Source organism: Opisthocomus hoazin, chromosome 20 (genome assembly GCF_030867145.1).
Source record: "Opisthocomus hoazin isolate bOpiHoa1 chromosome 20, bOpiHoa1.hap1, whole genome shotgun sequence".
Taxonomy (NCBI): Eukaryota; Metazoa; Chordata; class Aves; order Opisthocomiformes; family Opisthocomidae; genus Opisthocomus; species Opisthocomus hoazin.
Window position 1 is genome coordinate 5502465 of NC_134433.1, and position 15363 is coordinate 5517827.

General features: G+C 54.2%; 1 protein-coding gene across 8 annotated transcripts in view; it reads right to left on the reverse strand.

Annotated features, from left to right (window-relative positions):
* Positions 1 to 15363, reverse strand: part of MTMR4 (myotubularin related protein 4) — a 60725-nt gene that overhangs the window by 14238 nt on the left and 31124 nt on the right. For all 8 annotated transcript variants that reach the window (XM_075440547.1, XM_075440545.1, XM_075440542.1 and 5 more), the window contains 6 exons: positions 13245 to 13334; positions 10719 to 10835; positions 9449 to 9531; positions 9059 to 9225; positions 7533 to 7629; positions 1074 to 1187 (listed from right to left, as the gene is read on the reverse strand). In XM_075440547.1, the coding sequence (XP_075296662.1) occupies positions 1074 to 1187; positions 7533 to 7629; positions 9059 to 9225; positions 9449 to 9531; positions 10719 to 10835; positions 13245 to 13334 (668 nt within the window). The remainder of the gene's footprint in view (positions 1 to 1073; positions 1188 to 7532; positions 7630 to 9058; positions 9226 to 9448; positions 9532 to 10718; positions 10836 to 13244; positions 13335 to 15363) is intronic.

The following is a 15363-nucleotide window of genomic DNA, read 5'->3' on the forward strand; positions in this document are numbered from 1 at the left end:
GCTGACTTGGCTGCAAAGAGGGAAAGGCTCCACACGATAAGCAGCGCTCACTATGACTCTGCTGGAGAATTTAGTTCTTCCAGAAAAAGTAACACACTGTGTTTTGCCACCATCTAACAGCAAACGATGTAAGATGAAGATGTAGAATTAAGGTATGTGAGAACTCACTGGTTTTGCTTCCTGGCTTTTGTACTTCCCAGAGTTGTCCTTTGTTGTGCAGCTCTGATATTTTCAAAGTTTTTTATATCTGGATTTAGTGATTGTTAACACAGAGTCTAAGGCTGGAAACCACAGCATATATTTTGCAACATGCACACCAACGGGGTGCACCTACTCCACCAGCCCCCCATTTGTTTTGAACACGTCGGTCTCCGGAAGGTGTTTAACGAGGAAGCACCCCCTGCCCTGCAAAGCCCTGCTTGATTTGCTGCCCAGCCTTCTGCACCCCCCCGGTACAGATGATTTTTGGAAGGCTGACCAGGGAATATGTAACAGCTGTCGAATCAAAGTTCAGCCACACGCAAACATTTCATTCTGTTACCTAAATGTTGTCAAACTCTCAGAACTTGGGCAAAGCAGCAGCGATTTGCACTTGGGTATTAGAAGATACATCCAGGCCCGAACACCTAGCTGAGAGCAGGGCCATGGCAGGCTCGTTTTGGCCAAGATTCCTTTTCAAAGCAGCAGCTAGGCAAGTTCCTGCTGCATCTCCCATAGGAGGGAAGTCACCCACGTCTTCAGATCTAACTGAAAGCAGCGAAGAAGCAACAGTTACCGGAGCACTGGCTCTCCCTTCTGGAGAAGGCCCCGCGCTGCCATGGCACACGGAGAGCCCAGCGAGGCCGACGTGCGTGCCGGGAGGCAGAGGAGCCCTGAGAGCAGCACGTTTCCAGGCAGGAGGCAAAAGGAATAGGCAGTGTGAGGACCAGGATGGAGCCATCGCTGTCATCCCTTGCTCCACAGCCCCGTACGCGTGCTCTGCTAACGGGCTTCACGGCGCCCTGCACAAGACGACGAGGTACAGGGCAGCAGTTGTGGGTTCGGGGAGAGCACTGCTTTGGTTTTGCATTTACCTGTACACCACCACGGGGATCCGCTTCCACGATCTAAACGAAGCCACGTTCTCTAGCTCCTTATCGGTGATCCAGACAGGGACCAGCAGCTTCTGGGGATAACTGGAACAAAGCCTGGAAAAAAAGAAAGGACGAAGGCAAGATGAGGACTCAGGAGTCCAAAACCTGCACCACAGAAGCTGTGCAGAGAGAAGGCAGGAGAAGTCCACGTTTCTCCAAACTCAGCACACAGGAATTCAGCTCTTCCTCTTCATATCTGTCTCAGCACAGCCTCAATGTGGGAAAAGTGACCCAAAAAAATGCTGTCAGGAATGAGAAGACAACCTCCTTCCACCCCAGGCCTCACCTCCGGGCCCATACCAAGTACCCCAGTACTTCCCAAGGGTGCCTTGGGAACATCCTCCGGATTGAAGAATTCATGAGGGTTTAGGGGAACAGCCATTAATCTCTGGGGGGTTTGGTTTTCTTGCAGCACTTGCAATCCTAGAAGCACACAGCTTCTAGTAAACGACGATCTGCCGCTTTGTGCCTTGCAGAAAACAGGTCACCACTGATCAGCTTTACACATTTCTCTGCAAGGAAGACATCGCTCTGCCAAGAAGGATGCCAAGGGTGATTCTGTGTACACTACAGTAAAATGACATGAGGGAGAGCTCAAAGAATATCTCGCTTGGTGGGGTGCCAGAAGACCAGATTCCTGATACGCATCTGGACAAACGCCAGCGGCGAGAGGAACGCGATGGGCAAGTCCCCACCAATCCGGTCCCCTGGGAAGAAACGCGCGGCGTGCACAGCTAACGGCCGGGGACCCGACCCTTCAGCGAGCGGAGCTGCAGCGCCCACGGAGCCCCACGTCCCCGCGAACCCGAAGCGTAACGCAGTTCGGCTGAACTGGAAAATCACCTGGGGAGGGCGGGGGAGATGAGAAGAGGCAACCAGATTGCGAACGCTTCAGTCCCAGGAAAAATGTTAAAAACCCAACTGCAAATGCATTAACAGCAGAGCAACAGGGGAAGAGGGGGAAAGCCAAACAGCCTGCTGCGAGAAGGGGAGAGCGCAATACGAGTAAAACGAAGCGCAGGTAAAAACCCAGGAGTGCAGGGGCCTCCTGGGCACTGCGGCTGCTCGCAGCAGATGACTGCACCCAGGGCAGGTCACGGGCTCCAGGGACAGAGCACGGCCCGGGGGCTGGACCCGCTCAGCTCCAGCAGCCCAGGCAAAGCTGTGCGTGGCAAGGAACATCAAAGAGCAGCTCCAGCTCTAGGCTATAACCCACATCACTTAGAAGGAATGTTTCAGGGCAGGTGGGAAGCAAACTGAGGGGGATGAAACCATCCAGCTGTAAGCTCCAGAGGGTGGCCGGGTGCTCCCCCGAGCCCAGGCTGTCCCCACTGATGGTGACAGTATTATTCAGTTTATGATGCCAGTGAGGAACTGCCTGCCACGCTGGAAGATGGCACCTCATACAGCGTCTAGACAGCTTCTCAGAAAGCCCCAGGCAGAATGCAAGGTTGATCTACGGGATAAAAACAACAGGGTGAGGAAGAGGAATCAGGGCGGGATAAAAACAACAGGGTGAGGAAGCAGAATTAAAGCTGTCAGCTGAAGGCCAGGATGTCTGTGGCAGGATGTCTAGGCTTGGACATCTCTGAAATGCCTCAGATTCCATGTGTGAGTTGGTCAGGAAAGTGGAGAAGCACTGAAGTGTGACTGAGAATAAAGGTATGTGGCAGAGGGTTAGCACCTGTTAAAATCTGGAGGAACTTTTGGAATAGTTGAGTCTATACAAGAATGGGCTTCACTGAAAGGAAAACAGAGTCAGTTCCCTGGCACTTCAGATGAAACCTTACGGGAGGTGCCTTCAACTAAATATTGGGGAGAGTCAGTACAGGAGAGGTTCAGGAGCGTATCTTCTAAGAGTTCAGTCACTAAAACTCTGTAGCCTTAGGAAAACAGTAAGACAGAATTCAATAACATTCAGGTAGGAAACAGCACAGCCTGAAGAAGTTTAGCCAAATTTAAGCAGGGTGCATAGAAACAGGCAATAAGGTCAAGCCAAACAGACCTGTGCTTCTAGGTTAGAATTCCAAAAATAAAGTAGAGGAACTGAAAAGCCAGGATAGATAAGTATCATGGCCTAACAGCTTCTTCACAGGAAGATTATTAGTGGCACCCTCAATTTCAGAGTACAAGCTTTGTAGCAAGACCGATACAGGCCAAGTGTGGTGTGTTCCACAAAAATGTGAAGGTAAGAGCGTGAGGAAGAGTCACCAGCACCAACAAGCACTGCAGAGCGCGCACGGACTCAGATCCCAAGCCCAAAGAGAAACAGGCTGGCATTGTGGCCACGTTACCAACCGCTGGAGCGACAGTAGCGACATCCACGAGAGGCTGGAGCAGATTCAGGAGGCTGCGAGGGCAGAAATAGCCGCGGCAGACTCTTGTTCCTTCCACACAAAACGCCTCAGCATCACGACAAGGCACCAGACAAAGGCGACATTTTCAGATGCAAGCGGCTGCTTCTTGCCACCAGCCAAATAACGCAAAAGTACGTAACTCGTCCTTCGGTCCTAAGCGGCTCCAAAACAGAACAACTGACAAATCATTTGTTACAGTATTCATCACGCAGCAGAACTCGACAATATTTTTAGAGGAGATAAGCCCACCCCTCCCATAACAGTGAGTTTCAGAAAAGGGGAAAAAAAAAAGCTGGCAAATGACATGATGGTTATTTAATGACATGATGGTTATTTAACACGCTCTTCAATGGAAATATAAAATGCAAACGGATCAGAAACAGCTGGCAGAGTTCAACACTGAACTGAAGGAGGATTTCAGAAATAAACGGCCATCCTTCAAAGAGGGGCAACGTTTCCAAAGGAGGTGAGAGGAGCCAAACGGGCACCTGAATGGAAAAACAGTAAAAACGAGACACGTTGTGCAGTCTGAGAAACGCCCTGAGGAGATGCAAACTCTGCAGACCTTTTTCACACACCTTGGAGGTATCAGCCTGCTACCGAAGCCGACGGTCTGACAGACCAGCCAGATCGCAGCCGAAAATCCGAACTCCCTGCGCCGGTGCTCAGCAGGAGAGTCCCCGCAGAAGCTGCCAGACCTAACCCCGTTTCGCAGGGGACAAGGCACAAGAAGAGATTCACGTGGATAGGAACGAGGAGTAACTAATCACCAGAACTAGATAACGCTCCACATTTCTGCAGCAACCCAGATGTGCACCCGGTGAATGATTAACGGAGATGTGTAAGCTATTGCTTACACTGGCTTGGGTGCCAAAGGAATGAGAGGTGGCAAACACGGCATCAGGTTTGTAAAAAGGTCTCTGGGGCGAACGTGGGAAACCACTGGAGTCGGACTTCTGCACAAAGCGAGGGACGGCCACACGTGGTGCAAGGGCAAACACCGGGCACTCGGGAAGAGTCAACACGGCTTTGAGGAGCGAGGTCGCGCTCCACCTATGTGGAGGTTGCTGGAAACACGTCTGAACGAGCAGATACACCTCGTGGCTGAGTCGACTTGTTTCAGAAGGGTTTTTCCTGAAATTTTGTGTGTGTGTGTGTGTTTTGACAGGCAGCTCAAAGACTCGAAGGGGAAGCTGCTCTTCTGAAACAGTCACTCTCAAAAAGATGAACAGCGCAGAACTTCCACGGCCATTTTTCACACCAAAGGGGGTCCCGAGGGGATCCCTGCTTGTCCCTGCGCTGTGCGGCGTGCTGACACGTCACGTGGAAATGACGAGCAGCGAAGTGACGCAGCCTGAAACACCCCCGGACCACGCCGACCCAGAGCCCGGGACTGAGCATTTCTGAAACCGTGAGGTCTGATCCCAGCAGGCGGCAGCTGTGACCACACAACCGCACCCCCCGGCCAGGGAGCGAGGAAGAGGCTTCTTGCCACCACGGTAAGGGCCAGTCCAGCAAGAGAGATCTTCCTCCACAGCATGAAATCCACACACTTGATCACCAACAGTCCCTGCACTTTCACATGCCAAACACAAGCAAGAACACCAATTCTCACTTTTCCAATAAAAGCGAAGGATAGTACTAAATTCTGTAGAGAATTGTAACAGAAGAAGACAAAATATGAATTATGAGCAGCCACAGAAACAAGTAGGGAACATCAGCTGGCTACACCAGTAACACGGAACTCCACACAGCTTTTTCCTCATAAAGCCAAAAATAAATAAAACCACAGCTGTAAAAAGATCAAAGCTGAAAACGAGCACCAACACTGGAGGCAAGGTGAATGCCTTCTCCCTTTTTGAAGGAACTCCATGTGCACCAAACCCACCAGCGCTCAGGCCGATAGGAAACAGCTCCTGCCTCCGCCAGCACGGCCGCGCCGGCTGGGGAACGCCGCAACGTGCCCACTTCTCTGGGTGCACAGATCCCCGAGGATGCGAGAGCCACGGAGGAATCACGTAATAATTTTATTATCTTTGTACACTGAAATAGTACACTTTTATCAACACCGAAGGAGTGGCTGTTCTATGCTTGTATTGCTCTAATTTTACGATGGCTGTCGCCAGGAAAAAGATAATTGTTTCCAGATAAGGACATCTCGGACCAGACTTGAAAGACAACGAACAAAGCCATTACCGTGGAGTATCCTGTCTCTAACCACACTGTTTTGCCAGTGCTGGGAAATAGAAGATAAAAGGACTATAAACGGTTAAAAAGTAACCCGATTCCTGTGAACAGAGGCAGGTGGCAACGATCAAAAGCCAAGGCAGGATTTAAAGGCACACTCCCCAGAGCAGCAAGGGAGAACTGGTTTCTGAGTTGCACAAGCAAATTACATCCCCTCTAAGGTCTCAGGATGTCTGCAGAAAGCTTCGACCTGCCAGGATCCCCAGGTAGGAGCTCAGCAGATGGAGGAAAGCAAAACCAGGCCCGCATCCAGCTTGCTGAGGTTTGTTTCAAGTTCCTTCTTCCCTGGTTTGGTTGGATAGAAAACATCTGTCTTTCCAGAAGTTGGCTGATCGCTGTGTATTACTGGCCAGGAAGCGAACCACAGATGGTCAGTCTAGGCTGAACTGTCTGAAATAGTCAGAGGGAAGCACATCCCAAAATCCAGCAGCTGAGGAAGCCTGACTGCTCTCAGAGACTCCACCTGGGGCAGGGACCTACAGGTTGCGCGCTCCAAAACTGAGCAGCTCAGGAAAACAGTTTTTATTTGACACCCTTGGAGAAACTGCGTAAACACCATCAAAGTCACGTCAACAGCCTAAAAGCCATGATACAGTCACTATGGCCAAGCAGAAACCGTAGTCTACTGCTTGCTGCCTGGATTCTTGAGGAAGAGGAAGAGAGAAGAGACCAGGCAGCAAACTGCAAAACTGCACGGGGGTTTCCCCAGGCTTCTCACGATCTCCACAAGAAACTGGTGGCCTGGAACTGTCCGATAGCCAGCTGACGGGGATGCCTTTACTGGCAGAGACAGAGGAAGGACTGAGGGATACCAGTCATTTCAAGAAAAGGATTATAGGGAACGCAGGAATGCATATGTCTGTCAAAGCTTAATAGAATCCTGTTGGCTTAATGCCACCTGCTGCAAAGAATGCGGCAGCGCTTCTCCGAGAGCTCCCGTGCTCTTCTCCAGGAGTAGAAGACAGGCTGGAATCACTGACGTGCTGGTGGGAAAGACCTTGCAGACATCTCCACTCCAACCTCCCGCTCACAGGGGACCACCTCCAACACTACATCAGCTGACCCCTGAAACACTGTAATGATGGAGAACCCCCAACCCCTGGGGATCTGCCCCAGCACGGCACCACACTCCTGGGCAACGGTTTTTTCACTTCCACGTCCAGTCTGAACCTCCCAAGCTGCACCTTTTGGCTGTTGCCTCTCGTTCAGTCATCCGCCACTGTCAGAAGAGTTTCACTCCACCGCCTTCGCCAACGCCCTGCCAGCGGCGGCAGGCTGCAAGCAGGTCACCCTCTCGCCCCTTCTGCACCAGACTGAAGCAGCCTCACTCATCCCCAGACGTCCAAGCATCCTGACAGCCCTCCACTTGCTCGCCCCAAGTTTCTCAGAGCTGAATAGTTGCCCAACTTCACAAAATCTTTGTGTTTTTCATTTCAAACAACGCAAGCATTTAAGAGAGGACTAACCAGCAAGGCAACCCTACGACCAACAGTTCCTCCAAGACTCTCGAATGTCCTCAGGGATGAATTACGGCCACCACGTTACAAACTACCTGTGTCTGCATTTACGATTGCTGCTAGCTCTGACGTTTGGGCTGTATTCCTTCTGCAATTCCACAATGCAAAAGGCGCAAAGAAAGGGGCTCTGGCTCACACGCTGATCTGCCTGAGGGCTGCCAAGGCCAGGAGGGTGGATTAGCCGGAGTCTGACTCCGTCACTGCTCTGCACGGGGACCGCGAGGGGAAGGAGGTAAGGAAGGCAGAGAGCGGGGAGGGCCTGGTGGGGAAACACTCACTTGTAATTGTTGTTGATGTCAGAGACGCGCCAGACGTTCTGCAGGTCAAAGCCCATCCTCACCAGCTCCATCTCAAATCGGTATCTCACATGGTCTCCTGCGGAACAGAGCACAGGGTATTTCCTGGCGGCTAAGCAGAACTGATGAAACCGAAACGTGTCAGTGGCAGCTCCACAGCAACCACCACAGGCTGCAGAGAAACGACCGGCCAGCGGGATGGCAGGGATCTCGCTTCAGAAGCCAGCAAGACTTGTCCCTCACGGCGGTTCCTCTGCTTGTTTTGCCAAGTCAGATCACCACTCAGTCTCAGGGCACGGAGCGGCATGGGAACAGCCTTCTCATACCAATGTGGGAGTGTGGGGCGTTAATTTAAACCACTTTTGCCCTTCAGACAGAGACAACTTCCAAAGTGGATGTGAGGAACGCCATGGCAGAGGAGTACCGAGCACCCACCCCAGACTCCGGGTTTGCCCTCTTATGTTTTAGCCTTGCCTTACAAATCCTGGGTGCCTTTGTTGGCTCGAGTCTCTAATCTTGTTAATAAATAAATAAATACTGCAAAGCTCTTCGCCTAGTTCATATCCTGCAGCAACTATTTCCACAGGTAAGTTTGTTTATACTACAGAATAATACTTTCTCTAACGGCAAGACAGCAAATATCTCCCAATTGCTGGTGTCTGGGACACGGTAAGAACACGCAGTTTACCTCCTCTCTGCCAGCTTCTCTCTGCCATCTCTTTCAGCTGTACTGTTCAACCCTGTCCCTCCATCCCAACCTGTGCTCAGCCACTGCATTCAGGCTGCTGCTTCTCTCCTCTCATACTAGCACGTTTTTAAGTCTAAAGCCAGGTTTGTCACTCATTTTAATCCACTTTCATACACCATGAAGCTGTTTGAAGACAAAGCAACCGCGAGTGAACGCTGCGTTCCCAGAGAAGGGAAACCCCTGCTCCACAGGAGGGCACCAGCACAGCTCTGCTTCTTCTCCCCTTACGGAGTCAGAGATTTTATCTGCGCCTGTGTAAGGACAAGCCAGACATCTCCACAGACCGGACCACGAGAATGTCACAGCACTCGTAGGTGTTGGAGAAGAGATGCAGATGGACTCATATTAATTACCCTGCCTCAAAGCTGATGGTGTTTACTATCCAGGGACAAGGCTGCCTGAGCGCTCTGTCATCGTGATGAGGGTACTAAAGCACGGGATGTTTTCTCCTTTCACCAGGAGAAAGCAAAAGCTGCTTATGTGTTGCTGGCTCAGAATGCCCCTCACCGTGCTCATTACCATTATTCCTTTTACTGTGCTCGTTACCACCATTCTGTTTACTGTGCTGGTTATCCAGCCGCATGCGGCCATCAGCTGGATCTCTGGGCCAGGTACAGGATGCCCCTCAGCAAGACGAACTTGGGCTATGGCTACAGCAGAGCTCGGGACACAGCCAGACATCAGATTATGAACAAGAGTTCCAACTGCACTGCCGTGCTTCTGGACAGAAGAGCAGGCAGGGGACGGGCCAGGAGCTCACCTGGACGGCAAAGATGTGCATGCTGATCCTCCTCGTCAACGCAGACTCCCAAGCACCACGCGTGGTAGGCAAACGCAAAGAGGTCCTCAGGCTTAGCAGGGCGGGCGATGGCTCGAGTTAGCCTCTTTAGCCACTCCTGGCACTGCTTAAAGGTGGAAAAATGGCACCTGCAAACCCAAACGTAAGTCATCCTCAGTGGGTACATTCCTCTGGCCCAGATGCACAGACAGGGAGCTCTGCTCCACTGAACCAGGAGAAGGCACAAAGCGCCAAGTCTCGGTAGCTTCGGCCATGAACAGCTCAATTCCTGCGGCAGCACAGCGGGAGACCACAGAGCTGACCACGGCAACTGGCCTGCAGCGGCGTCTACAATACAGCAGTAACAGATACCTGATCACTTTGGAGTCCTTGCAGACGATGTGAAGCTGGAACATATCCCGACACTCCACACTTTCCATCATCCTCAAAGGCACCTGCGAGAGACACACGCAGGGCATGACAAGACGTACCGCATCACACAGCAGCCTTGCCCGCAGGCCCATCCCACACAGTCACGGCTCTACCAGCAATCGTGAGCTCCGAGTTCAAACTACAAACCCACTCTGAGGTTTGCGAAGCTTCATGACTCAGCGTAGAGCCTCATCTGGAGTACTGTGTCCAGTGCTGGGCTCCCCAGTTCAAGAAAGATGAAGAGCTACTGGAGAGAGTCCAGCGGAGGGCTACGAGGATGAGGAGGGGACTGGAGCATCTCCCCTACGAGGAGAGGTTGAGGGAGCTGGGCTTGTTCAGCCTGAAGAAGAGAAGGCTGCGAGGGGACCTTAGAAATGCTTATAAATATCTGCAGGGTGGGTGTCAGGAGGATGGGGCCAAGCTCTTTTCAGTGGTGCCCAGTGACAGGACAAGGGGCAATGCGCACAAACTGAGGCACAGGAAGTTCCGTCTGAACATGAGGAAGAACTTCTTCCCTCTGAGGGCGACAGAGCCCTGGAACAGGCTGCCCAGGGAGGCTGTGGAGTCTCCTTCTCTGGAGATATTCAAGACCCACCTGGACAAGGTCCTGTGCAGCCTGCTGTGGGTGACCCTGCTTCGGCAGGGGGTTGGACTAGATGACCCACAGAGGTCCCTTCCAACCCCTACTATTCTGTGATTCTGTGATTCAACAACTAGTGTTCTGATTTCTGTTCTGTCCCTGGGCAGTCTCCCACCTGGGGCCAGTCACCGACTCAGCTGCACCCACAGGAGCACAGGTGACTGAGCCAAAAAAAAGCTGCAAAAAAGGACAGTGAGCCAAGACAGCGAGAGAAAGCCTCAGGCTGCCGCTGTCTGACCTTCGGTTGCTGGTCTCCAGGTAGGAGAAGTCTCATTGAAGCTGGCCTGCAAGAGAACTTTACAGTCTTAAAACTTCCAAGTTTAATGTCTGAATTTAAAGAGAACAGCAAAGGAAAGACCTAATTATTATTCAAAGGAAAACGCCATCCGCACACCAAAAAGCAGCAGCAAAACAGAACTACATGGCCAGCAGTAACTCGAGACAGCATCAGGCCTGGCATCCTTCGAGAGGCACAGTCCCCAGGCCGCAGGCCACAGGAGCGGCTCATGGCCCCCCGCCCCGAAATACTGCGAGAGACTACGGCTTGGGAACAGGCAGATCCGGACTCACGTTGATCACAGAATCCTTGAACTTGATATGAAGCCGGTAGTTGGAGATGGCGATCACCGCATCGTTTGCATGGCCAAGATACTCCACTCCCTCGCCCTGCAACACAGCGAACGGGACCTGGAAGGGAGACATCGCTCATTCCAGACACAAGCAGAGCACTTTGAGCACCATAAATGCCAAGAGCCGCTCTCCCCACCGCCTCTGCAGCGTGTCTCTGGTGGGAAACCATTCACAGCAAAGTGCCTTTCGTGCACAGAGAGCAGACAACAGCACCAAACAGCACCAGTACCCACCGCCCGGCCCCGCGTCTTCTCCCAGGGGTGCCTCGGGAGCCCCTGAGCACCTCCTGATGGACAACCGCTCACGGAGGAGAGGTGTGACCACCAACACTACGTGCACCAACAGCGGGTGTCTGGCAAGGTGGAGGGGTTTATGGAGGGTAAAAGCAGCCCTGGTGCAGGCGGCACGAAGGACACGGCCTCGGGCACGGCTCCGGCGGGAGGTGCAGAGCGCTCCGCGTGGCTCCGGGCAGAGCCCGACAGGACCGGAGCCCTCTGCCCCACGGCAGAGCGTCGCATACCTGACCCTGCTGCATCGCGTGAACGGGGGGGCTCTCAGCAGCACTACGAGACTCCCTGGTACCAATCCAGGTAAGCAAATCCATCAAAGTGTTGCCCCATTTCTGCTAACAAGGCTCTGAGGGAATCTCTGTGTATAGTTCTTTGTATGACTGAGGAAATGCCATTAAAGTTACCTGTATTATAACTTTTTTAAAAAAAAAATCCAGATAATGAGGTGTCTTTCTAGTTTTCACTATCAGCCCAGACATGCCGCAGCTATTTTTAAAACTGGGGATCCTGGCAGATGGCCAAGTTTGACTTATCTTTTCTTGTATTAAAAGAAAGAAAAAAAGAAGGCAGCACAGCCTAAAATTCACCACGCCGCTTCCTCCTTAGCTAAGCAGACTCCTCAGTGTTCCCTTGAACACCACCTACACCAGGTGATGTTGGTATCCAAATATGCAAAAAATGCCACGGAGATTGATCATTCCAGCCAGAGCCCTTGACTTGTCAGACAGCGTATCTGATGAAACAGCTCCTTACACCATAATTAGTACAAGTCAGACCACCGTGTCTTTCTCTCCAAGTTGTTTCTATGGCTTAGATATATGCTGCCTAAAAATTGAATTTCCTGGATTTCAGACTTCGTGTGCAAGTGACAATTGTACCAGCAACTTCTCCCTTCTTAAGTTACTTGTACAAAAATAATAACCTCAGACTGACGTCTGTCTGAATACTTTTAAAAAATGTTACTTATTTGACATTGAGAGACTAAACTGTCTTTATTTCTGCGGTTTATTTCTGCACGCTTGCCAGTGCTGGGTTTAGCTGGCATTCTTCTGCTTACGTGGCTCTTTCACACAGCAACGGAACAGAGACAGATTAGCAACGGGAGGGCAAAACTGCAAGAACTGACAGAGGGAAATCCTGGAATAAATCGGCAGGTGCCCGCACACAGCTTGTTATGAAGCCGATGGCATCTTCTCAGACCTCGCTTTATATTAAGAGAAAACCAATTTACTGAATGCAAATCACCCTTTGGCAGGGGTGAGCTTTACAGCCCTCCAGACAGCAGACAACAGCAGACTCTGCTCCCCTCCAGGCAGCCCCAGGCCCAAGCCGTCTCCCCGCAGACCCACAGCCTTGACCCCGCGCAGCCCCTCCACCCGCCTTCGCCCCTTCAGGTCAGCCCTCCCGCTGCCATCTTTCAGTCCTTGCTTTGACCGGCACCGCGTACCGAGGCGACGCCAACCACCGAGCAACTCGAACACCGCAGCAGCGGTGAGAACACCCAGCTGAGCCTGGCTCTGGCCACAGGGCGACGAGCAGGGGGACGCGGTGGCAGCGGGCGATGTTAAAGGAAGCTGCAAACACCAGGAGGCTTTGGCTCCCACCGCCCAGAATACGGCCCATGCTGCATCGCAGCAGCAGCACCCGGGTGGCTTTCAAGGGCCTTTTGCAGCAGGAGGCTGGCACCGTACGGAGGTTTCTCTTTCCAACAGCTCTGCAGCAGGAAAATGCCAGGAGCAACGTGTATTAGGGCCGGGTCAGCCATTGCAACTGCACGCTCCGGCTACACAGAGCGCAGCCCAGCCCTGGTATGCGGCCTGTCCCGGCGAGCGTCGGCCTGCTGCAGAGCGCTCCGCAGCCAGCCTCACGATCCCTCACCGTCAGCGCAGGCGGAGGACCGGGAATACCCAGGACGGCTCTGCGTTGCATCATGCTCCAGCAGCAGACGCGATGCCGTACAAATCGCGGTGTCTTGGCAGGGCCGGGAAGGCAGGCCCAGGGCGTACAGACCTGCCGTCAGCAGCCTCCACGCAGGCGGAAGGACCCGCCGCTCCGAGCGCGACCCGCGGCCTCCAGCACGCGTCCCGGGCCGGAGAGCGGCTCTCGCGTTTCACACTGCCAGGGCAGAGCCTGACGCATCCCGCAGCGGGCGGTTTCGGTTCTCTTACTCCCTTACCTGCAGTGACTCTTCCTCCTTCACGAGCTCTTTCGGGGGGAACAAATCCTTGGCCTGGATGTACTCCAAACTGGGCGGGCCTTCCTCACCCTGTGTTGCAAACAAAACACACACTGAGACAGGCCCCAGCCAGCGTTTTTTAAGAAAAGGCAAAACCCGAGGCTGCTGGATACCCTCGGCACCCCCTGGACATGTGCGTTCTGCCCCCGGACCGTGCTCCCCGCACTGCAGGACCCCAGCAGGTCCTGCTGCTGCTGCAGAACACCCACACACAGGGCAGGGCTCTCCGGGGTCTCCAGGCCCCGTCTCTTCCAACCGCCCGGTATTTGGGAAGCCGAGCAGATATACCTGGACCGCGCACAGGACCTCGGACTGACGTGACGGTCATTCGTCACGGGGTACCCCGTTACCTTCGCCACGGCACCACAGCAGAAACACCATAACACAAAGGGTTTCCACCTAAAGCTCTTCCCACTCCAACGTTCACAAGGGCTCCCAGCTTTTGGGAGTCCTCATCTTCACTCTTGGCCCAAAGAAATCTGTGAAGAGCCTGAAGCTTTTTGAGGAGAACACGCAAGTGTGAATCGTAACCCTGTAACCACTGCACCTAGGTGCGCCCACCACGCGCTACCGACCGGTGACGGCATCCACGCCGGGCATTCGTCCCTGGGACAGCCGAGCAGACGGATGCCCCGCAAAGCCCACAGAGGCCTTGGAGAAGCGGTCCGAGAGGACACACGGAGCCGGACACGCCATCCTTGGAAAAGCAGATAGAGTCTCCGTTTGGGACGTGCGACTCTGCAGTCAGCTGTGAAACCTCGGTCCTCCCTGTCACCCCGTGCCCTGCCGGAGCACCGACCCGCTGAGCAGCACCCAGGCACTCAGCTGGGGACAGTCGCCTGCTAGGAGCCCCGGACAGCGGCAATGCCACCGGGCAGGGGGGCTTGGTGCAGGAATGTTTGCTTCAGAATGCTTCCTGCTCCCTAACTACAGCTCCTCTAGGCTCCAGCATTTATTAGGAAATAATCTGTTCTGTAAGCATTAAATAATATTTTAAAATTAAATACTTTTCTGAGTAAGTCATCGAAGCCAGAACCCCGAATTCAAGCCTGAAGTAAAGAGAACCCAACCCTTTTGGCTCAGTTATATTTAAAATGATGCTGAAGCCCCCTTATGTTGCTGACAGCCGCTGACGCCTCGGCACCCACAGGCACCCGAAGCGCTCCCCGGACCCCAGCCCAGGGCAGCCAGACCCCGCACGGCCCGTCCCCTCCCGGGCACAGAGGCACCCACGCACACGCAGCTCGTAGCTAGCATAAAACCCGGCACCAAGCCCAGCCGGAGGCAAAGGCGCTGCCCCTCCTCAGCCCCTCCCCAGGTCCCTGCGTGGGGCTGCGAGGGCCGCAGGGCACAGCGCCCGCTCCAGCACCCGCCAGTTACCGGAGACACGGGGGGCTCAGGGGGCTCCTGCCCGCAGCTCGCTCCGATGCCGAGGATCCCGGGAGAGCACAAAGGAGCGGTGCGTGCGGCGCGGCAGGCAGGGAGCGGAGATACCCTCTGCTCTGCTTTCCTCTCCCACCACCGCTGCGCAGCCGGCAGAGAAATCCCGGCGAGCAGCAGGAACTGGAACAGGGCGGCCCGAGCTCCCCACCAGCCCGCGTGTCCTTGAGTCGCCTGCGGCGCGGGCCGGGCAGAGGCTGAGCATCTCCCCCCGCCGCAGCCCCGTCCCGGAGCACCAGCGGGGCAGGGGGCTCAGGACCCCGCTCTCGTCACGAGCCAGCCATCTCCTGAAGCCCCCGGAGCCCGTTTGGCCACGAGTCCTTCTGGGGGGGGGGGGCCTTTCTGCAGGAAGGGGCACCAGAAAGCAAGAAAATCCCCTTTCCCGCAGGGACCAGTGACGCGGAGCTCCGGACCCGCTCCCACCACAGCACCAGCACGGCGGGGGGGGGTCTCGCCTCGCCCGCCACAGCCATGGTGGGAGCACAGAGCTCCCCGCAGCTCAGCCGCTCTCACCCGGTGATTTTCCAGCTCCAGGCAGAGACCAGCCGGGGCCTGCGCGGCCTGCGGCCTGCTGCCCGCCTGCAGCCGCCATGCCCCGCACCCCCGGGCAGCGGCAGCG